Genomic DNA, 24,849 nt, shown 5'->3' with positions numbered 1-24,849 from the left:
AAGGAACAACTCATCAACATTTTAGAGAAGGGAATATGAAGTCTAAGCATTTGCAGGGCTTATGACCTGTCATTGGCTGGTTTACGTGGCCACTTTAACCCAGATGCCTATGTTTGAAAATCTCTATTTCTTTCATTCTTTCATCTGTTTATTTTTGTAAAATCAAAGAACTGAAGGAGTTAAATAATTCAGTCGGATGAATCTCACTCGCATCAATAAAAGTTTCAGCAGAATTTTGTAAACATTTCATTTCCAGCCCCTATTCCATTCACACGTCCAGCCCAACAAGAAAACCCGTAGATGATCTCGGTACTCCAGATTGGCCGTTAGGAAGTAGTACTCATGTGGACTTCATGAAATGTCCTCCTCCAAGAAGAGAACATGACTTGTCCTCGAGGTAATTAAATAATTAATCAATATTTTGTATCCAGACGAACAAAAATACAGTTCTGTGTGTAAAATATAACCACAACCCGGACATGTGCTTTCGACTCAGATGACTGCTCTCCGGGGAAAATCCTGAGAAGGAAATCGAGTGGAATTAGGTCCGACTCGCAGTGTAGTGGTTGTCGCATTCGCCTACCATGCCTGATATCACGGGTTTGATTCCTGGCAGGATGGATGTGAAATATTGGTTTTAAAGGTCTCCACTGCAATACCTCATTGTCCGGGACTAGCACCTGAAGCATAACTCGTCACATTACCCCCAGATACGTTGAAATTGGATTATAAATGCAATGCCCTATGTACCACTGGATGCAGATTAAAAAATTATGATGAATTGAATAGTATTCAAAATAATAGGTCAGTTTTCAAATTTTTGATACTCATTTATTTCTTGGAAGAAGTGCCTGTATACCTCAGTTATGTAGGACCATGTACAATCAGCAACCAGAGAGCCCCTGGTTCACTCTCTAATGAAGTCAGCAATTTTTCCCACGGTGTGATGAATTTATTGTGACTTTTTCTTCCTTGATTTTTTAAAACAATGTAATAATTCCTAATAAATATTGTTTAAGGTTTGCTGTTGTCACCAATGAAATCACTCCGGAAGATCTCGCAAATGAACTGATTTGGTTACAATTTGATATAAAAAATGATGAACGGCTTTCAAAATCAGAAAGTGTAAGTGTATTTTTAAATATCGTCAAGACCTCAGAATTCAAAAATTATATAAAATATTTAATCAGAATTGATTATGGTTTTGTTTTGTTTTTTTTAGATGACTCCGAAGGAAACCCAAAGATCTCTTTACAACATTCCAGCCGACCTGTATTCCGAACAAACCCGAAGCATGGCCACACAAAATCAGAGGCATAGTGAACAAATTAACAAGATGGCGTACCCTCCGGAGCGGCAACATCCAAGAAAAAAAGACAATGACAACAATTGGAACGTAGAAGACATATCCAACAAGATACTGTCCGAATGCCTCGCCAATAGAAGGTTACCCGACCAAGTGAGAAGAAGGGAGGATCTGACGAGGGAAGAGGTTATGCTAGGTGTAGAAATGGTTGATAGTAAAAGGATGGAAACTTCACCTTCCGGCAGAAAGAACTCCCCTCAGATGTACCACCGAAGCTTATCCACTACTATGCTCGAGCCTATGGCTAGCAGGGGCCTGGTCAGCTTACCACCAGTTCGGAGAGACCCCAGAATGCAAGACCACATACCACTCCGACGAGACTCGCGAGGATACAATAATAACCAAGGTTAGTTAGCAAATAAGTTTATCATCGTCCCCTTATCAACTAATATAGTGCAACTTGATCGTCTGTTTTGTGAAGTTGGTGATCAATTGGTGATTCGGGTGCCAGCCCAGTAACTGTGAAATATTGCAGTGGAATACCACCTTCCAAACCAATACTTCATGTCAGCTCCGCCAGGAATCTAACCCAAGGCCTCAAGTAAATTTTCCGATTTTTCTCGACCTAAATGCAGTAACCAATTTTTTACAAATTTGTTCAATTGAATCCGGGTCATGGTTTTGCAATCATCGGGTAGCATATTGAATATTTTGGGGCCCAGAAACCTGAAATTTCTTTGCCCGAATTCGGAGATTGTGATAGACCCCATGACCCATCCTCTAGTTTGACTTCTGGTAGTGTGGGAGTGTTCCTTTTGAATACGAATGAACCTTTAAAACGAAGGCATGACATGCTAAGGGGTAGACAAATCAGCAACAATGATTTTTTCTTTACAATGCTCTATTTTTGCTTGAAGGAATGTACATAGAACACGCAATTCAACCGCCCATAGACAACAGCCCAGAAGTACTGTACGGACGTCCGAGTGCGGGACGAGTACCAGAACCACCGGTGCGGAGTGTACGGAGACAGAGACGGGAAGGAGGTGATGAGATTCGGAGAACTGACAAGACCACTAGGTTAGTTCCCAATTCCTTAACTCTTTGATTACATTAATTCAGTACTGACTTGTGTCTACACTTCTCAACAAAATTTTAGGTGTACATAAACATTGGCATAACTAAATTTTTAAAATACTCTAAAATTATTGATTTAAGATATCAACAGTTGTTTATTTCATTGTTGTGATTAAATTTGTAATTATTTCCTGTGGCGTTCTTTATTGTATGGTGTAGATATTTACTTAATATATATTTCTAAAAAATATATATGAATATATATATAAATGTATATATCGCCCCCCTAGAACCTTGTGCATGGTAGCCCACACCGTGTTGTAAACTACCTTTAAAACTAAATTTGTTTTTAATGGTTTTCCAAATGTGTTAATGCAGAGCCGCATCTGAACAAACCCCCAGTATCAAGCGACTAAGACCTGCCGCCGTGCTGGTGCCGGGCGGGGAACTGAGAAGACGAAACTCTGACCCTGCCGCTGTGGCTCCCCCTGCCCCCACCCCCGCCCCGCCACGCCCTCCTCCGCCACACATGGACTTCATCGGGTCCACAGCCAACGGAGTCTTCAAAATAGCTGGCCATAGGTGAGCTGTCCTTTTTTTTATTCAGCCAATCAACAGGTTAAACCCCCTGTAAGGCCCAATACACAAACTAGTTGACCGCCGATGCTAGGTATTTTATATATAAAATTTAACTACTTTGAGATGGTTTTAATACATTTAAAATATCATTTAACCTATTTTATTTGGGTAACAGGTGCACGGAGCATAACAGATAAATCGTTTTTTTTTTCATATTCCACATTCCACACATTCACAATGTGGCGCGTTGAATAAAAAGCTTTAATATAAGAATATGTCATCGTAAAAACCAGCAATCCCCTTGTCCAAAATACATTTTTTTGCAACTGAAGGACTGTGACTAAATTGACACCTTTAGTCTGTCAATTTAGTCACAGTCCTTCAGATAACACGCGCTGCAAGCAAAATACATTAGTATTTTTATGTACGTAAGGTTGAATTTGAAGTACATTAATATAGGTTAGGCTCTAAGTGAAAGAGCCTCAAACGATATGATAAATAGTACTAGCCGAACGTCACAATGTTACCTAGAGGGAATGTTTTGACTGTAAACGATGAATCCTTAGTGAGCCTGATTTTTATGGTGCCTCGTAGATGAAGTAAGAGGAAGAGAGCAGCGAGCATTTATTTCTTCTCTACCCCCATGATAAGACCCATAATAGCACTCCAGGGAGGGTTACGCGGTATTGCAGTATCATCGACAATGTTTTTTTTATTTTTTAAATGAAGTCGTTTTTTGGTATAACAGGCCTAAATTATATGATTATTTTTACAAATTATGGAAAATCAACTGTTAAACAATATTGATATATGTGTTCTTTTTTGTTTTTAAATATGTGTTTTTAAACACATGTCACCTTTTGCTTAATGTAACATAACATTATAGCACTTTTTCCAGAGGTATTTTTTAGCACAGTCTTTTAAAGGTTAAAAATATAATTAGTACGCCTATTTATTACTTTCTAAATGTATTCTAAAAACAAATATTTTAATCTTTAGCCACTAGAGCTTTCCAAATTACAATATTTTTACTAATGCTTATCTTTGCCATTTAATTTTTCTAATATTGATTTATATTTTTTTTATAGATTTAGAAAATGGACACGATTTTCGAAGGACGACAAGTGTGTGTATTGCCACGACGCGATGGACGCATTCGTCAGACAAGGACAAAAGTGTCTAGACTGCAAACAGCTCTACCATACCAAGTGTATCCAGAACAAGGGGGTGTTTACCATGCCCTGTAACGGGGGCACCATAGCGGGAGCGGCGGGCGGGGGGAGGGGCAAGCACAGGAAGACCCTTCGCGGAGCCAATCAGGACACTCCCGCCAAGAATGCTGTCCAGTCAAAGTTCAGCCTGACCGGGACGTCAGAATTCACCGACAGAACTGACAAGATCATTTCCGATGCCAAGGAACTGCAGGCCATGCAGGACTTCATCACCAGAAAGATTTACAAAATGGAATCTGAAGATAGAAAACAATCAGAGGTTTGAATAAATTTTATTTACTTTCATGTACAATGTACAGAAAAACCTCATTTTACGTTCCTCAATTTTATGTCTTCCCGCTTTTTACGCCGAAATGTCAAGGTCCCATTTTTTCCATACATTATCATTCAAATATCCGCTCCCAATCAACGTTTTTGTGTTTTTCATAACCCCGGTTTTTCTTTGAATTTTTTTCAAAACTCATTCGATTTATCAGAATTTTCCCTAGGGAGTAATATTTTTTCGCAAATGCAAAAAATCAAGTTGATCAGTCTCTTTGTTGCGACGTGAATGACACCGAACAAACGGACGAATACGTTTTCACATTTATAATATTAGTATGGAAGATAACTGAAAATAAATAAAATTAAGTTTATAATAATTTTCAACTCTCGCATATTGACCAATTGAAAAAACAAATGTTTGTTTAAATAGCTAAATATTTGGTTTTAATAATACATTTTTTTACAGGTGGACAGGTTGTTTAAGCACGCACTGAAGGAGTTTAAAGACAATCTAGTCGCTACCTACAGCGTGGTGAACAAGCAAGGGTCTGCACTCAAGTACAAGGATCTCATAGCCAACTTCCACCACGTGATGGAGACGGTCTGCAAGGAAGGAGGTCAGGCCGATACCTTCCCGGTCACTATGTGTGTCAACGCCTTCCGCGGCTTCATGGACGAGTTCATGAACTCCCGACAGGAGGTTGACAAAACCAGCAAAACCAAGAGGAAAAAAGATAAGAAGAGAAAGGTATGTCCATATTTAATACTTTTACAAACTGCTTTTATTTTTATAATAACGTATTTCTCATTGATCTTTTAATCTTCTTTGTTTTTTTGGCCTTTTCACCTCCCAATTGGGGTATTCTAGCCCAGCGTTTCCCGACCGACGGTCCGCGGACCGCCACCGGTCCGTTAAGATTTTCTGCCGGTCCGCAGAAATACTTGTTACACATTTTAAAATTAAAAAAAGCCTAATTTGTTATTTGTTTACCTGTTATAATTTTATATTAAAAATCAATAAACAAAATACTACATATCCTCGTTTTTTTTTTAAAAAAGTATTTTTAACTTCTCATAAGAATAAACAATTTTGTTTTAACAAAATATAGTGAAATCTTCTTCTTATGGTTCCTCTCCCCGATGGAGGTTGGAAATCATCATTGCGATTCTTACTTCATTGGCAGCTGCCCTGAACAAGGACTTAGTGCTGCAATGGAACCAGTCGCGCAAGTTCTTAATCCAAGAGATGCCCCTTCTACCTGCACTGCGTCTTCGTTCAATCCTTCCCTGTAGAATGATTTGAAAAAATTTATATTTTTCGCCTCTCATCACATGCCCAAAGTACTTAAGTTTTCTTTTCTTTATGGTCTTCAGTACCTCTTTATCTTTTTCCATCCGTCGGAGAATATCGTTTCGGACTCTATCCACCCAGGAAATATTTTGAAATATTTTTTCAAAATAAAATAATGTATTTTTCCTTTTTGTCACCAATAAAAATAACATCCATCATTAAAAGATATATTGTTTAAATTATCTCCTTAAAAAAAATCAAAATGTCACTTCACAGATATTGCCGGCGCAACGACGATATATAAAAGGTTTTGTACCTGCGTTACCGATCCGCAAGTTCATGAATATGTAAACGTGTGTAATTTTGAATTAATAAATAAATAAATACGCCCGCCCCGTCACCACAATGAGACGGGTTGTAACCTGTCACGCGCGAATTGCGTACATCTTTTGCCAAACATTCGATCGCCGAATATTCGGTATTCGGCCAAGTCATTATTCATGGCATCTCTACTTATTTTATAGGTTTAAAGAACTTAAAAATAATACTCCAGTATCACACTAATCAAAGTGTTTTCCTAAATATGAAATGTTTTTTTTTTCAATTCCATGAAGAGTATAAAGTACTTAAAATATTTTTATTTTTTTAAGAAAAAATAAATATTTGAGTTCTTATATTTTACCCAAATATTTCATTTTGAGAGACATTTTCAATGAGTTGTAAATAACTCAATATTAGGATATGGTAATCAAGTTTGGGTAGAGTGGTATTCGAACCACGGACCTTTGATCTGTGAGTCCGAGACACTAGCCACGGGACCAAGACCCGATTCAAATATTATTTTTCCTGCTTTGAATGTTCTTTAAATGAATGTGATCATTATATTGTTTTACCCCCTATGCAGGTGGATGATCCTATCATGTTTTCCGGCCACACATTCGTCCTGTCCATGATCAACATACCCACAGAGTGTGAGATCTGTAAAGCATTCTTCATGTGGCCGATCGAACGTTCTCTCATCTGTCAGACATGCAAATTGGCTGCTCACAAAAAGTGTTATATGAAGGTAAACTCTTACTTCTGTACTTCTATGACTGTCAGAATAAATAAGTACAAATAACCAAAATAATCAACAATCTATTTGTCTTTATTTCCAGGTAACACACTGTAGGAAAGATAACTCTACTTTGGTGGTAGGTGGAGGAGAGGGACATGTGTTTGGGATCCCCCTGTACAAACTATCCACGGGAGATGGTAAAGTTCCTGTTGTCGTTGATCGCCTAATTACCACCATTGAGCTTTATGGTCTCTACACGGAAGGCATCTACAGAAAAAGCGGAGTCAGTTCTAGGGTAAGTTTGCAATTCACCTTTGCTTTTTTTCACACAATAAATCATGTATGTAATATTATTTTTTCCTTTCAAATACAACCGCTCTGCCGCAACTAGGTCCCATTTTCTGACATGTTTATTTACTACTACATTTTAGAGTAAATCACAACTACACAGATATTCATTTAAAATTACTTAGACATGAAGTAAAGTAGAAGTAAAATGGTTTGTCTCATTTGCCCAAACCAATATTGAATCACCTGCTCCACAAACGTATAGTTTATGTTATGTTTTTGTTGTTATATTGTGTGTTTTATAATATAAATAATATAGGTATACAGAAATGTATAACTGTCGTAACATTTTGTAATTTCTCTCTGTATATTAAGTCTTCTTTGTATATTCTCACATGTAAAAAAAGTATATTGTTAAGTGTCCTCGGCATGAGGACACTTAACAATATACTTTTCATTTTTTTTTTTCGTTAAGCATCCTTGGTAGCTAACGTCGTGGTCAATAATCATAGAACGAAAATAGCACACACATTCTTTTTATTTCACTGTAATTATTATAAATTATTTACAATTTCAATATAAATTCAATTTGGTTTTAAAAGTATTTTTCTATTTTGCAGATTTTTTAAACATTTTTTGGATCATATTGGAAATGTGTCAGGTGTTACTCGATGGTGTTCCATCGCAAAATAATTATGATTGTGTATCTTTTGCAGGTTAAAGAATTACGGACTCTTCTGGACGCGAATCCTGATGAGACCGCCAACCAACTGGAAAATTACTCTGTCCACGTACTAACTTCTGTGCTCAAATGTTTCTTCCGTGAAATGCCGGAACCTCTACTCACCTTTGACTGCTATGATGACTTCATCATGGCTGCCAGTCTAACCGATTCACAGGTAATTTCCAATATTAGAATCTAATCCAATCTAGTTACCATTCAAAAGGCCAGATATATTCTATGTTGCATCAGAATAGAAATTAAAATTGAAAGATCATTATAAAGTTGACTCTCTCGGGTATTATTGTCTCATAAATAGTACTTTGTATCTTTTACATAAATATTGCATTTATTATAATTTTTTGGGCTTTCTATAATTTGTAAATTATTTAATAGAATTTTTCAACCCTTTTAAGCTCGCATGGCCAATCATTGGCCCCAATTTGTGTTTGTAGAAATTCAAGATCATCAACCTCAAAGTTTTATATTATTTTTTTGTAGTTCTGGTTTATTATAAATATATATCCTTAAATTCTAGTAGTTAGGCTATAAGTTTAGGTCTGTTTAGTAAGAGAAACAATTCTAGATATAACCTTGCCAGGATATGTGGGTATGCAGAATACTGTAGGTATGTTGTTGGTAACATATATACTCCTTACATTGTAACGTAAAGTGAAGTACTTGAATAAACATCAGATTGCCAACATTGGAACGTCTTTTCAGTTGGCAAACCTGATACGAACCTAACTTCACTCTATATGACACTTGAAAGGACATCGCTTGCAGCATTTCTTCTCTATCTTCCATCTCACCTGCATGCCCTCGACCAGTTTTAACTATATTGTAAATTCCTTTTGATAAATTATGTGGTGATATAGTGTGTAACTTCTAGTAATAAATATTTGAAATCTAATCCGTGTAAAGCTTTAGTATCTGCACTCGCAAATCAATATCATATAACACTATGCAAATTAGACGGGATAAAAAAGATTAAGGGCTTAATTCAGTCATCTTTAATCATTATCTTCTCAATGGAACCTGAAACCTCAAATATGGTTGATGAAAAGGCAACCACTTCACTACGAGATGGACCTATTTCCATTTGATATCCTGAGAGTGACAATGAGGAATTCCAGCCCAACCCGGAATTAAATTTTTAAAATGTTTTCGTGTACACATGAATATTTAAAAATTTTGAAGTAGGATGAAATATCTCAAAAACGCACGCAAAAATAAATAAAAAATGTTAAAAATAGTATTCATTTTAAAATCGTAAATAATGACGTCACTCCTTATATCTACTTGTAGTATTTCCGGTTTCCGCTTTAAAGCCCCCGTACCTTGTAAGGAACGTTTTGACCATAGAAAAAAAGATTATAATTTGTATAATTTGACATTTCAACAAGAGATTATGTCAACTTTCTAGGTTTTTCTAAATCGGAACGTTCGTAAAAATAACCATAACATAGAAATGAGCAAATTACGATCAACTAAATGAAGTAATCAAAGCAATATTCCATAGATTCTTGTCAGGTCAGTGAAAGTAAGAACGCCAACCGTTTCATGACGTCACTACTGAAAAATGACACACTGATTACAGTCATTTGGCGCGGTATTTGATAATTGTAACTTTAAAAAATCATATATTTGTAAATAACGCATAAATAGAAATATATATATAGTTTTGCTTAGTTAAATAGTTCGCTAATAGAAGAAAAAAAAATAGGAAGCAGTGGAATTCCTCATTGAGTCAAAAACACTTGATACCAGTTGAATCCAATACTTCTCTGCAAATATTCGGACGTAATCAAAATATTGTTCATAAGAACAACCGTTATAACAATCATCGCTTAAGCACTTATAGTTTGCTTGTATAAACTTCTTTTTTGTGAATTTCCAGGACCGTGTCGCGACCCTGTTCGCGATTCTCAAAAAGTTGCCGAAACCGAACTTCGACCTGATGGAGCGTCTCATGTTCCATCTGTCCCGCGTTGCCGCCCACGAGCAAGCCAACCGCATGAGCGCAAGCGCGCTGGCCATCGTGTTCGCTCCGTGCATCCTGAGGACGAGCAAGTCCCAGCCGGCGCAGGTCAGCCTGCATCACATAGCTGCGCAGACCATGTGTGTGGAGACGGTACTCACCGAGAGGATCAAGACGGTACGACCAGAGTTATTATATTTTTTTAGCAAAAGAAACATGTGTTCTCTTTTAATTTCCCCTAATACTAAAAATTTTGGGGCCATTTTCTAGTTATAAATAACTCACTTTAAATTTTTTTACGCAAAATTAAATATCTTTATGACGCTTTCGCATACGATTTTGTACCACAGATTTAAGAACTTAACTTCTTACTCGCTGCTTACAATTGAAATTTTTCTTGTGATTGAGGTAAAAAAAAAGATATAAAAAGTCATTTCCAGGGATGACCTCTCAAATATTAAGAAATACTTATGAAATGTTTTCGGTTAGGTGACGGCTACTCTTGCGGATATTGCCACGCTAGACACGGCCTGCCACACCGCCACGCACCGCCTATCGTCTCTCCGCTGCTCCAAGGTCTTCACTCCCGAGGAGCTCGGCGCCAATTCCCACACGGCCCTCCCCCCGGACCCCCCTCCGCCGGAGAACGAGGAGGAGGCCTTGCTGGTCGGCCACATACAGGAAATCCAGAAGGAGAAGGCCATCCTGACGAGCGCCCTGCCCTCGCTCACGAGGGCAACGTCCGACGACGACCTGCTGTCCACCGACCTCGACGGCAGCCTGGATGACCTGACTCACACGCCCGCGCGACGCCATCGCGCACCGCTGCATCGCCAGCTGTCCTCGGATGACCCCATCATGGTCTAGTGTAATCTACGTACATACTTTTTTAACGGGTTCCTATCAACTTTCACTGTTATGCCAGGGCTTCCCCAATTGATCGTATCTGAAAACTCGTGTTATAATTATTATTAAGTACACTTGCGGCGTTTAACAGCATGAAGGCTTTCTGGAAATCAAGCATTTAAAGCCAGTTACAACAAAAACAGTTTCAAGTTAAATCATTGTTACATTTTGGTAAAAATAGATTGCACGAAATAACCAGTTGGATTATTAACAAAGACGCAACAATTATTTAACTTAAATATTTTTTCCACTTCAAAGCAACTGGCCCTTACTCGGTAAACACCGAATGCCGCCTATAAAACACGTAACGCGTCCATAACACCCATTCTTCTCTATGTAAATCGTGGCACCTTACCATGTGTCTAAGAAGAATTTTCGCCGTGCGGTGGTTTGACTGGCAGATCACAATTGTCATCGAGCTGAGGCGATATGGTTGGCTGGACCATATACTGCGGACGTCTCCTGAAAGCCTTAGCTACGTTCGCCTACCTTACAAGGCACCAGGTTCTCGACGTCCCGAACGTCCATCGCGTACTGTTCCTCGGCAGTCCACGTTAAAACTACAGGGCGCGAACTCTACACAAGAAGATACACAGGGGCCACCGGCAAGATACACCTAGAGTTACAATAAAATCTCATTTATGGTGTTGATTTTTTTTTAGGTGTTATTGTAATATTCAAACAAATAATTGTCTATCTGCTTTTTCCTGCACGATTCATTAGCTGTAACTTTTTCAAATCTATTCTCTGCGCTCACAGATATTTGTTTTCTGTAATCTGAAGAGGCATTTTTTTTTTATTAAATTGAATTTAAAAGTTTAGTCTGTGAAAGTTTCAATGTAATTTAAAACTTTATTTCTAATTTCACATGAAAAACTTGCCTAAATATATCTTTATAAATATTATGAATCTTCTCTAGTTTTCAAAATTCAGCGTGCGAGGTTTGCTATGTTGTGACTGGGCTCTGTGACAATTAGTACAAAAATAAAATACTACAAAATTATTGAGAATTACCATATTGTGTATGTGAAAATTCTTATTTAATACAATAATGCATCTTAGTATTCAAATTATATAATAAAATAACCCAACATTCTTGCTCTTGATTTAACTTCTGATTTTGACTCTTCTTCCTTAGTCTTTAACACATATATGTATTTCTGAGTAAAACCATGTCAAGATTTTGATCTGTGTATTTAAAGGTAAAATATACTCAATAAAAAAATATATTCTTTAAAATTATGGTATTTTAATCAAATGACTTCTGTGACTTTTATGGGTAAATTTGTAAGCTACCTTTTAATAGATGTTTTTTTTTTTTAAATGTGCTCTCCACATTCGAAAATGTTAAGTACACCATTGCATTCAAAACATTTAAGTTTGTAAGTGAAAATTCTTGATGGAAGTTCATTGTAATTTATTATATAAATAAAACACGAGTGATACTTTAATCCACAAATTTGGAATATCCAGTGACCGGTTTCATCGCTTTCGCGACATCTTCGAGACTGGTATATTTATTAAAAAGTTAAATGTATTTATACAGAACAGAGGTAAGGATACATAATTCAAAGTTATATGTAAGTAAATTAAATAAAGTTATTTTTATCTTAAGGATCATTATCGACAAATTTTCTATGGGTTAACAAATGAATGGATATAATGTTATTTTAATGAGTTTAAGTATTTTATTTTATTGTTGGTGTCCCATCCTTCGTGAGTGTGGTTTTGTAATGATTTCTGAAAAACAAGGGGTAAAAAGTCATTAGTAAAATTATATTACAATGGGTAAAGTAATGGAGAATGCACATGTGTTATCTGTTCATTAAGTAATTCTACGTCGGGTTTATTTTTTAATCTATTAATTTCGAGAATTTCTAATTTGTCAAGTTTATGGCCTTTGGGTGCAATATGAATTATTTTTACATTATTTTTTAATTCGAAGGAATGTTTGTTTTCTATTAAGTACTTTGAATTATGTATCCTTACCTCTGTTCTGTATAAATACATTTAACTTTTTAATAAATATACCAGTCTCGAAGATGTCGCGAAAGCGATGAAACCGGTCACTGGATATTCCAAATTTGTGGATTAAAGTATCACTCGTGTTTTATTTATATAATACATTGCATTCAACTTAAAATCTTTGTGAACATACATTGTATTTATAAATTATACCAATCAAAAACACATTTCAAATTATATAACACCTATAGATAGTCTGAGAGATTCCAGATAATATATTTTTATTGTCTTCTTGAATGAAAATTAGCTTATATTATGATATTACAAATATGTATATATATTGAGACTCAACCTCATATCTACCTAAAGTAAGTGTTGTACAATTTGTCTCCTTTTTAATGCTTTATTTATTTATAAAAACGATTCCAGAATATGAAAATAGAAATTCAACACCAAAAGGCGTGTTTAAACACGACTTTCACAAATACAAGTTTGAATCATAGAAGTGTCTATGTATTTATTTTTGTAGCAATCACATTATGGACTAAATCTGTTATATTTAAAATCACATTCGATAGTTCTTATTTTCCATTGAAAATTTGTGACGAATAATAATTTTAACAACACATTTTTTGTGAGCACTAACAGTAATTTTAATTTCCCCCTGCATTTATTTAATTGAAACATGAAAAACTGTCTTTGAAATGAATATTTTAAATATGTATTAGAACAGATAAAAAAAAATGAATTAATGTGATGTGCGACAAAATAGAATGAAGCATTATAATGTACTGGGACTAATGTTGTCCACCTAGTTTTAGTATGTCCTCTATTGTACCCTAATATAAAAAAAATATACGCTTAATACCTCTGCCCTTTCTTATAACTCAGTCCACTTAAAAATGATATAAAGATTGTTGTATACATTGTAAGTACGTGTAAAATTCTAACTAATGTATAACTTTGTAATTTTTCTTACCCATTTTTAAAGCTCTCTTGCTGATATCAATATATCAGAGTTATTCCTCCCCGTTTCATTTTTTGTATTGATAAATCGTCCTCGGAAATTCATTAGTATTTAAAGAACCTTACTTTAATATCAATTCAAATTGGTTAAATCTTATTTTCTCCAAGCATGGTACTTACAATAGAGTTAGGAGTCTTCGAATCTCATTCACTATAATCTTATTTGTAACCATTTATGAATATTTGTTAGCGAATCGGATATGGGACGTTTATTTATATTTTTACTTGGGTAAAATTAAACTTAGGTTTTAATGAAGTAACGAACCTGTAGTTTCCCAAATACTATACGATCCGTTGATAAACATTGTTACATTATTAAAATGTTGTTTGGTACTATTCTCGAGAACATTATATATTTGTTGATAAATAATTAAAAAAATAATATACATCGTATATAAAATGGTTTTACACTCTGTTAAGCAATAATCTTGCATTTTGTATGTTTCTAAATAATTTGTCCTTGAATGTAATCATATTAAGAATAAACTAAGTCACAATGCGTTAACAAAGGTAATATAAGCTAACCATTTGTAGTTTTATAATAATCACGAAAGGCTTAGCAATTGAAATTATTGTTGTCTTCAATTTCATTGGGAAATGATAAACAAAAATCAGTCATGTAACATTTTTATTGCATATATGGCTCGAGTTATTTACAAAAAGATATTCTATTTTAATGAGGCGACTTTTATAAAAATTATTTAATACTATGTGTAACATTTTTCTATTGAATATACACACTTTCAATAAAATTTCATTATGTTACTACATTGTGTATATATTTTTTCAAATAATATTTTTCTTGTTATGTACCATAAATAATTCTAAGTGAGCATTTTTTATTTCTATTTTTAATTATGTAATACCATATTTGTTCCTCTTTTTCACATGTGAAACGAATTTTATAAATACACATATATTTTAAACTTTTATTTTGAAAACTTGATTGACAATCATTGTTCTTAAATCTTTTTTGTAAACAAGTTACTTTTTTTATACTACATACATGGTTTTTGAATCCACTATGGAAAAATTCTAAAAATGTATTAGCATTTTGCTTGCAAAATATGTTAATTTTTGCATTAAAAATTGTATCAGACGCAGTGACGCCATTTGAACAACATGTCAACAGTTTGTCACAATTACAAGTAATTGTCATAATATGTATGTATCTTTTTTATACTGAGTACATATAATATGCGTTTATAATACATTATAAATTACCGACTCTCTAGTTTCATTTTTTAAAAAGGCTGCTATTTTATGCACCTACAGATTTTAAGAAGAACTTTACAGCACAATAAAATGAATACAATGGTAACTTGAAAACTTTCAAAATGCAATCTAAAAATTGGTTTCGTTTAGTTATGCATCGATTCAGTCAACATTTATTTTGTTTTAAACGGTTGTGATTGTAATAGGTATATCTTCACCTTGCTTCTAAGTTTATTGTTTACAACGATACATTTAAAAAGTTTGCTCATCTATATTTTTTTCATTGTTTAAGCAGATTCTGATTTAAAAAAAGTTCACTATATTTTATAGTTGTTACTACACAAATTTCTTTTAAACACCCACGCTTACTGTCAAATCAAATCTTCGGGTATTTTTTTTTTTTATTGCTTTTTTTTAGTTATAATCAAGTATATGTGCCAACCAATCCGAGAAAAATAGGTTTCTACATCGTATTTTTATTAAATAATTCGAGGAGACCCTTTAATTATGTGGTTAAATTTAAGTTAGCTTGCCAATCATAACAAAATATTATGTTATACAACGATTTTGCTTTCATGCTGGACCCACCGATAAAAAAACTGAATTAAATAATATATATTTTATATTGTAATAAATTTGTTCAATCAAATCTTGAAACTCGTGCTACGAATTCTTACCAAATTTTTATTTACATGTTTGGATGGACCTGCGAAAATCCGAAGATGTCATTTTATGTAGTGAATGCCATTTTCTTTTTAATATGTGGTAGATAGTAGATACTGAAGTATATTTTTCTTATTTGAATGTTTCAAAATGACTTTTAGAAGGGAACCATTTATAATATATAGTGCAGACACAAAATCTTATGAATATCAAATGCACATTACACTAAAAATATTTTTGTAAAATGCGGCCAAGTTTGCTATCTGAAAGTATCACTTGATTCGACATACAGCTCATCACATTCTAATATACACTAAACATCTTTTAAATATGAATAAATAAATAGATCAAATACCTGTTTTTTTATCCAATCTGTTTTTAAAAAGCAAGTGAAATTTTTGTGACTATATTTTTGATGATCGTGAAGCAAACGATTACTTATTACATTATTTTTTATACGTCTTATTCATTGTTATAAAAATAATTTTAGTAGCTTTCCTCTATTATCAAATTTCACAAACAATATTTATGATGAAGGTTTTAATAAAAAAAGGGTACAATGATTTGAACACGATAACCTCTTTATACTGTTGTTAAAATTGCACTTACTATACTGTAATGAAAGATAGGATACCTATTTTTATGTAGATTTGGTAAGAAACATCTGTTGAAGGCATCAGTAAAATTATTACCGTATTTAATAATTCGTTGATTACTCTAAAATGGATAGAATATTTTTTTAATAACATGTGTATAAATAAACTCTGGAAATGATATATTATATGTGTGTAATAATTCTATTAAAAGTATTTTTTGTAATTTGCAATAAGGATGTCCATTCTAGTAAAATCTACAAATATTTACTCAACAGAGATTGTGCAATCTGTAGATCTTATGTTAATCTCTAATTATATTAATTGATTAATTAATGTTTAAAATGTACAGCATTTTGTAAATAGAACAATATTTTTTTACTATTGTTTTCATATTATAGTAATATCTCATATTCCATTCGCCTTTCCTGTAAAATTTCACTATGGCCAAACTTTCTGGTTGTTAAATACGCTTATTTTTTTTTGAGCTGTATTTAAAATAACCATGCATCTGTTAAACATTAAGGCAATGCGCTCTGCGTTTATTAAAAATGAAAATTCCTTTAACAGGTGGATTATACATTTTAATCTCACTTAAAAATGCTTATTTGACATTCCAATGTAACGCTTGCTTACCAGGTAAGAAGTTTTGTTTCAAACTCGTAATTACGTATTAATATTGTTATTTTATAAGCATTCTTATGCCTTCTTTACGTGTTTAGAATATTTAATCCTATGATAGGAGAACTTATGAAGTTTCAGTGTAAAAAAGTTACTTGTTAAGATGTTTAGAAAATATTAATAATAAATATATAAATTGTAAATACAATTTGATTAGAACAGTAAAAAAATTATATATATATATATGAATGTTTTGATGTTGTCCTTACAAATATTTAAACATAATTTTGTTTGTATAACATTGACTCTTGTAGTAAAATACAGTGTATACTGCATATGTATATTATAAGTATGTTATCATAAGCAGCAATAATATAATATGTTTTAACAAACAGTGTAACAAAAGTGATATTCTTCACACTTAAATCATTTCAATTACGCGAACAAAATTCAATAGTAAATTTTGCATCTGATAATCATTTTTTAAAAATTAGTTTATCTTTACAGTCGAGTCAACGCATGTCTTTCCCGGTTGTCAATGAACAATTAATATTATTGACTTCAACATTATTTTAGGGATTACAGATCTCTGTAGAGACCGAGATAAAAATATAGCCTATTTAAATGTTCCCATAATTTTACTTATTATTCAAAGATTTAGTAAATTCTTGTCATCTTTTTAAAATTGTATTTTATATTATTGTGAATATTTTCCAACTTTATATTATAACAGATGTACTCTTTATGTTACTTAATATTGTTTCTTTTAATCTGGTGAAGTCAACATTTCAATTTATTCTTCTAACCAGAAGTGGCACAAGCTTATGAGAACTTATTGATATATTATTTGCTTGGCTCCAGATTTTTATTAAAATTTATTATTTTGTAATATAGGAAACAAAATTAATAAACTGAAATTATTTTGAATGAGAATTACATTATTTACCCTCCTTTTGAATAAATGATGCACCTACTAAAGTATATTTTGTTGAGATGACCTCATATTATCACTGATAATATCAGAGTGCTACATATTAAAAAAAAATATCAATAATTGAAGGTCCTGGTAGCTTCGTAGCTGAGGCCGTTCCTAAGTAAGTTCATAAGTGCAATGCGCTGCCAAGTAAAAATATGTGTCAATAGCAATCGATATTAAAAATATGTTATACAAAGAAACGGGGATTCATCGCAACATTATATTCAATACTGACGTCAAAAGATCTAGCGAGATCGGCTCTGGCAGAATTTTTTTAAATCTTGTCTATGCACTCGCAATCGTCACCGTTCATATTCTGTTTTTTGCACAATCTTTACCCTAAATTTGTATGAAAAATACCCTATCTGCTTAAACTGTGATTTGAGCGAGATAGACTACGCTTCATTCTGGCGAATCGTGCGTTAAAGGGAGTAAACAATATACCTACTGCGAGCATTGCCAACGCATGCGCAGATTTAAAGTATGAAGTCCGTTTGTAACGTCACTTTGAACATGCGTAATTATGTAATATTAGTATGAATTTAGTTACGTGTAATGTTAGTCCGAATAAACAGTTTGTATTCAAACGCGGGCTGTCATAATATTATCGCTTGTTTACCATGCCAGACTTATACTGTTGTCACACAGACTTATCAAACTAGGGAAATGTATCTACTGCTTTAGGTCTTTAAGAAGTATCCTTAGTCTTAAAGATTTGAGAATGGTCTATTTTGCATTGTGTCAGAGTTCAATTGGATATGGAATAGTGGGCTGGGGTGGAGCTGCAACCACCATTGTTGACCCATTAATAAAGGTGCAAAAGGTAATATTAGAGTTACATTCAAAAAGCCTTTCCATTGTGAATTAGAACAATTATTAAAGAGATGGCCACGTGTATGATATAAGCAGACGGCTAAACTCTAGTGTAACAGGGTTAAATTATGAAGATAGCAATGTGCCCTGAATAAGCTAATTAAAGCTATACAGGTAGATACTGGAAGAAATCATACAAAAAATGGACCTTTTGCATTATTCGCGTGCATGACAGACACAAGAAACGGGCCAGCTTGGTCTTTGACTGAGAGAATAATTATATTGATACACAAGAGTAATATTCATGTATATTTTTTTATTTGATAAGAAGACACACATGTAGTGTTTAAATAAAAATACATTTTTTTGCAATGGGAGAAAGATAATACAATAACAATAACACAAATTGAATATCCAATAAACTAATGTAGTAATAAATACAAAAAGTAAAATCTTCTTTACAATTCACAAACAAAAAATGTGGAAGTACAATCATGTTTAACATAAATGAAATAATATTCTGCAAATATAATTATAACTCGTAGCATATTCTTAGAACCAAAATAAATTATTCTGTCTTGGAATAAATGATGAATAATTGAACAAATCAACCATCTTAAACAGGTGTATTAAATGTTAATGTTGGGTTCACAGCACTTGGATGCCAAGGCAAAGTTCCTATGGGACATTTTCCCCAATCGTATTCCACTGAAGCTCGCTCCCATTTTCCCAAATTACAGATTTGGTCGCTCACACTACTCATTTCAACATCACCATTTCTAATTATCATATTGTCTAAATCGTCACAATTTTCCATCATTACATCGCGAACAGAGTAAATTTGTCCAGCCGTAGCTTCTTCGCACTTCTTTCCAGAAACAATGTCAACAAGATCAACCAGATTCTCGATGTCAGTTTGTGACAATTTAGTATTCAGCAGGAGAAGCAATTGTTTGATATAAATTTTTTGGTACAGATTTGTTTTGGTTAGCACTTTATAAATGAAGTCTTGCGATATTAGTTCTTCTGGAACGGAATGCAGCAAATTAAACGTCAGACCTTTTGACTGGTTTGGATGATGGTGGGTCAGATGAAGAAAGGATTCCTTTGTGACATCTCCGGATTTACAATTGAATCTGAAAAGTGGGGGGAAAAAAACATTGAAATACGTAAATGTAATCAATAAACATTTTCTTCAATTTGAGAAAAATGTATCAAATATAAACAAGTAAAGTCTATTCGGTTTAACGAATTTTCGGATTAATGGAATCTTTAAAAAATTAAATAAACCTTTTGCATATTATCAATAAGATTTATTTTTGAGAATAGATAATGTCGTCGGGTTTCTGGCACAAGTTGGTAAATACGAATTTTCGAAAAATGGGATGTCTTCATATATAGCATAAAATAATCATTGTTTAAAAAGTTAATAAAATTATTTTATGTATACAAAATTGGATCAGATGGCGACCTCCGTGGTGTAGTGGTTAAGCCGTTGACGTCCCTGACGAACTTGGAAATTTTAAGTGTTCAACTAAATTCTTTCAATCACCCACATCACCTTTTGTGAATTGGCAAAAATATGTAAATGGAAATGGCATTTTAATCTTTAAAATGATCTGCTAGATGCAAGTGCACAAAGATAAATATGGCACAATACTTAACAAAACGTTTGATAAAGAAAATTTTAAAGAAGTAGACATCCATAGAAACGTACTCCATAACTGAATTCCAATTCCTGACCAGCTTGATAATTGAAATGATAGTTTAATTTTTATGACTTCGCGAAATAAAGGTTTTTTTATTATTGTGCAGTTTTAATGTTTGCCATTCATTTTATGTAAAATTAGTGGAAAAAAATAATAAATCACTTTGTCTTTTATGCTCCAATTTATTTTGATATTTTAACCAACTATTTTTAGCAACACATCGCTTTCTTCAGGATCAATCGCAAACAGCATATTAATAAAATTGTACTTACTTTTAAAATTTTATGCATATTAATCTAGTCTCTAATTAACCCTGAAAAAGGTAAAGTGTTACCGAAATTAATTTGTTTTTTTAAAAATAAAGTGGAGCATAAAAGACCGAGTGATATTCATTTCAATCTATTATTCTACATAAAATTGCTATTGAAAGGGTACAAAATAAATTCTTGCTCTTTATAAACTATAAATTAAAAATACCTGTTGAAGCCTTAAATTATGATTTTCTTAGAAGTGAAATGAGATTACTTGAATTGTCAGACCGAAGAGTTATAGCTGATTTGTTATTCTTATTTAAAATAATGAAATCAATAATTGACAGCCCTGCTTTGCTTGAACTAATTCAAATGTGGATACCTGGTAGGTGCACTAGAAGTAGAGAATTATTTTATTGTAACAATTCTCGTACCAACTTCGAAATGCATTCACCTATATCCAGAATACATAGGTATGGAAATAAGTTCGAAAAAATGTTTGATATTTTCAATACTAACTTTGTTAATACATTAAAATGTAATCTCACTCGTTATTTTTCGAAAAGGAATGAATTTATTTAAAAATATATCATTAAATTTAACTTTGTTTTCTTGGATATGTATTTTTGTTTATTTCTTTATATATAAATTATACATTTGTGGACTTATTGCCAAATTCCAACTGATAAAATAAAGGTGTTATTAAGATTATTTAAGTTTTCATATTGATCCAAAACACGTATTATTGTAGCATTATTTTTCTTTTTCATTATAACCTAGCTAAATACTAGCCACTTTATGTTTATGTTAAATTATTCTTAATTTTACTTTAGAGCTTTAGAGATTTAAATTTAGAGCATAAGATTTATCTTTTATTTGTCACCTTGGATATTTCATGTTACTTTTTTGTAGTTTTTTTTTTTTTAATATTTTACTTTTGCTAATTTGTTGAGTTTTGATTATTCGGTTGAATCATATAGTTATATTTCATATTATATTAGATCGTGAATTGTTCACTGCTGTGATTATTTCTGTAAAACTTTTTATTGTAAAAGGTTCCTTGAACCGTTAATATAAAAATAAAATAAAAGACAAATATATGACACAAACTGTACAGGCTTTCATTAATAATGATCCACAAAGTTAGAGCTTTAAACATTAAAATATTATGAAGATGGAGTGACAGAATATCCTAACCATAATGATTAATTTCTTTTCTTTACTGTTTTTGTCACAAGCAATTATTATAGATTAGCATTGTTTTACCCTCACTATTAAACAAACTTTTTAACATTTTGTCGCATTTTATTGTAATATGCCTGATTTTTATGGTTAAAGTAATCGGAGGCACACAGTACTAACATAATTTTTATGTTACACTTCTTCGGAGGCATACAGTCCTATGTCTTCTAAGAATTTAAATTGCAAATTAACTAATTGTTAGTCATAGTAATCCATGCATATTATTTTAGGGTATATAAATCAATTTTTTTAAATATTTTAAATTTATTTAAAAAAATTTAAAAAATAAAATTCGGTCATGGAAATAATTTTTTGCATCTCCTGAAAAAACAGAAAATGGCGCATAGGATTCTATACCTCTCATGTACCGATATAAATATATGCACTTTGGCTTATTGGTAAAAGCAATATCTTCCAGCCAACCGAAAAACAGACAATATAAATTTATAATAAAATAGGAAGTATTAAACGTTTATATTTCATGGTACTCAAAAAATAATCTTTAATGTGTATCTGTGTAACATTCACTATTTTTTCAATAATTGAGTATCCATATTTCGATATCTATGTTGATGGAATTTTTAGATGAAGCTGGAAACTTTATGCGTAGGTAATACATTATTGTCTATTTATTTCAACTATTAGACTCAATATGTCCGGACATCCTAATTCTCTACAAAATCTACAACATAGTTAAATGAAATAAACTTACGCATAGGGTATAGTTTTGAAAAGTGCAGATTTATAAAGTCCAATGGCAATTTCATTCACCCATTGAGCAGCACGCAACCTCCTTTCTTGACTTTCCTTTTCTGACTCTGCTAACCTGAGGAGACTCTTAACAAGGGCAGCGAGCATATTTCTTGTGTGCAAAAATGTGAGGATGGGTTTCCAAATAATGACGTAATCGCTGGGTAACTTTTCTGCTTTCTTATCGGAATTATCGATATCTGTGGCCATAAAGAGGGACTCATCACTTACCATTAAATTAGCCAACACTGCATCTTTGTTTTTACAATTCGATTTTTGCGCAATTTTATCAATTTTTTTAATAACAGCGGCCAAAGCAACTTTTATGGAAATTTTTGAATCCTTTTTTATTTTCTTGGATGGTAGAAATTTCCTTGTAAAATACCACAGGCTGTGGCTCATTTCTATATCGGAAATGTCGGAAAGGTTGACATAGCCAAATTTTCGATAGCAGAATACTGCTAGCAAATTGTGGTTGGAAATTAATTCTCTCAGTTGCTCCTCAAAACCTTCTGCCTGTCTGCATACAAAGTAATTTGATAGAGAAGAATTCTGAGGCACCCAGTACGAATTAAACAACCAATTCATAGCGAAATTTGCGGCATTTTTCAATAAACTCAAAGACGGAATCTCATGTGCATGGGCGGTTTCATGTCGCAAGTTGACAATCCACTGCGGAATGTTCACAGCTGGCCCAGCCTGGAGCAATGTCAAACCTTTGGCCTTGGAAACGTCATCGAGAGTGTGATTAATAAAGCGCATTATTACAGAAGAATACATCAACCTCAATAATCGGTCTGGTATATTAGAATCCGACTCCGTGAGTGGGGTTTGTAACTCTACTTCCAACAAACCGAGGGTCGACTCTATACCAGATGGCAAATTGGAGCAACGGGACTTCCATACGAGGAGAATTTTTAAAGCTTTTTTTTTGCACTCTTCATTACTTTTTGGTCCAAATAATAAGGCAAATACATATTTCCATTCCTCTACAGAATACCAAGGAACGCTGTTATACATTAAATTATGCGATTCATTTGAGTCACACATCGTATATTGTTGTAAATTATGTTCAACTTGTTACTTGATTTTGTTTTTATCGAAAATGATTCTTTACTTCAGCATTGTTACGTTCTTCAGTATTAGGTTATGTTTTCAAATAAACGCACATGCGTCAAACGTCAAATACATGACGGATATTGTTTGTGGCACTTCTATCGGTCTTTCGGTCTCTCTTCTACATGTGGATATCTCTGTGGTATTTAGCACTGTAAAGTATTGTTTACACGAAGATAATAAATTTTGTACTACTCCTGGTTACACATATTCTCGGTTATTTTTAATAAATCTTTGTGGTTGCTTTATAATATACCTAATACCTTCTTGAGTTTGACTCCCAACCGAGTTAAAAATGAAATGTTTGTTTGAATAATATAATAAAATATCTCTTTCCTCCTAAAAGATTCATCTCTATAGAATTTTATTTCATTCTTATGTAATAAAAGTCACTACAATTATCAAGACACGTTGCATTTGGTGCTTCGATTCAGTATCTTATTCGATGTTATAAATTGTATTCAGTATGTCCAGTGAAAAGGAGATGACTTCATAATTTCATTTAATTATACTAGAATTATAAAACAGAAAGGGATACAGTTTTATATTATTTTCTATTTCTGGTTTTACTAAATCTTTTGTGAATGATTTGCAAAAGAAGTTCATAACTAAAATTTTTGCAAACAACTCTTTTCACGCTACCCACCGTGTCACTAAATAAAATTGCCTAAAAATAAAAGCGGCCTATGGTGCGGACTTCAAATCAGGGGTTTTAAATTCGAGCCCCACTCTTAAATTTTCTGGCGCAGTATTAATATTTGTAAGTTGAAACTAAATAATCATAAAATGACGAATAGTCACTCTAAAGAGACAACATTTAAATTTAAATATATGTCAAATTAAACGCCTTTAGAAGCGCGTATTGAAAAGATTGTGAACAAGAAGGTAGCACGAAAGTTTAAGAAATATTCGAGAGTACCTTTGCCATATTATCCGAGGAAGTAAAAATACATTTGACCTTGAGGAAAATTGAAAGGGAAAGTAACCGAAGGAAAGGGAGTATGGGCCCAAAGAGCTGTCTTAGTTGAGGAATTCAAAATAAATTGTAGTGAATTGGTGTGCTGTGCAGCAGACCCTAAGCATTAAATTTTGTCCACAGGCGCATGTATAATATATGTGATTGGTCGTAATAATTTTACTTGAAATTGCGATTATAATTATTACCACCAATTTATAAATAAAAATAAATTAAAACTTAACCTATTCA

At 32.9% G+C, this 24,849-nt stretch overlaps 2 protein-coding genes across 6 annotated transcripts in view; one reads left to right on the top strand and one right to left on the bottom strand.

Moving 5' to 3' along the window:
• Window positions 1–11,692, top strand: part of LOC148276368 (unconventional myosin-IXb-like) — a 51,322-nt gene extending 39,630 nt beyond the window's left edge. For all 5 annotated transcript variants that reach the window (XM_088234381.1, XM_088234378.1, XM_088234379.1 and 2 more), the window contains 12 exons: window positions 257–397; window positions 1,020–1,125; window positions 1,223–1,712; window positions 2,224–2,386; window positions 2,762–2,965; window positions 4,051–4,453; window positions 4,925–5,206; window positions 6,654–6,815; window positions 6,907–7,101; window positions 7,811–7,993; window positions 9,716–9,973; window positions 10,286–11,692. In XM_088234381.1, coding sequence (XP_088090507.1) covers window positions 257–397; window positions 1,020–1,125; window positions 1,223–1,712; window positions 2,224–2,386; window positions 2,762–2,965; window positions 4,051–4,453; window positions 4,925–5,206; window positions 6,654–6,815; window positions 6,907–7,101; window positions 7,811–7,993; window positions 9,716–9,973; window positions 10,286–10,663 — 2,965 coding nt within the window. In that variant the 3' untranslated portion in view covers window positions 10,664–11,692. The remainder of the gene's footprint in view (window positions 1–256; window positions 398–1,019; window positions 1,126–1,222; window positions 1,713–2,223; window positions 2,387–2,761; window positions 2,966–4,050; window positions 4,454–4,924; window positions 5,207–6,653; window positions 6,816–6,906; window positions 7,102–7,810; window positions 7,994–9,715; window positions 9,974–10,285) is intronic.
• A 7,180-nt stretch (window positions 11,693–18,872) lies between these two features.
• On the bottom strand, window positions 18,873–23,749 carry LOC148276367 (uncharacterized). Its single transcript, XM_088234382.1, has 2 exons — window positions 22,489–23,749; window positions 18,873–19,710 (listed from the first exon to the last, which is right to left on the bottom strand). The coding sequence occupies exons 1-2, from the start codon at window positions 23,574–23,576 to the stop codon at window positions 19,191–19,193; spliced, it is 1,608 nt and encodes a 535-aa protein (XP_088090508.1). The 5' UTR covers window positions 23,577–23,749; the 3' UTR covers window positions 18,873–19,190.
• Window positions 23,750–24,849: the final 1,100 nt, after the last annotated feature.

This window comes from Micrasema longulum, unplaced genomic scaffold (assembly GCF_059751315.1).
Source record: "Micrasema longulum isolate JH-2025_06_02 unplaced genomic scaffold, ASM5975131v1 h1tg001232l, whole genome shotgun sequence".
NCBI classification, from domain to species: Eukaryota; Metazoa; Arthropoda; class Insecta; order Trichoptera; family Brachycentridae; genus Micrasema; species Micrasema longulum.
This window is presented reverse-complemented; position numbering and strand designations above follow the sequence as displayed.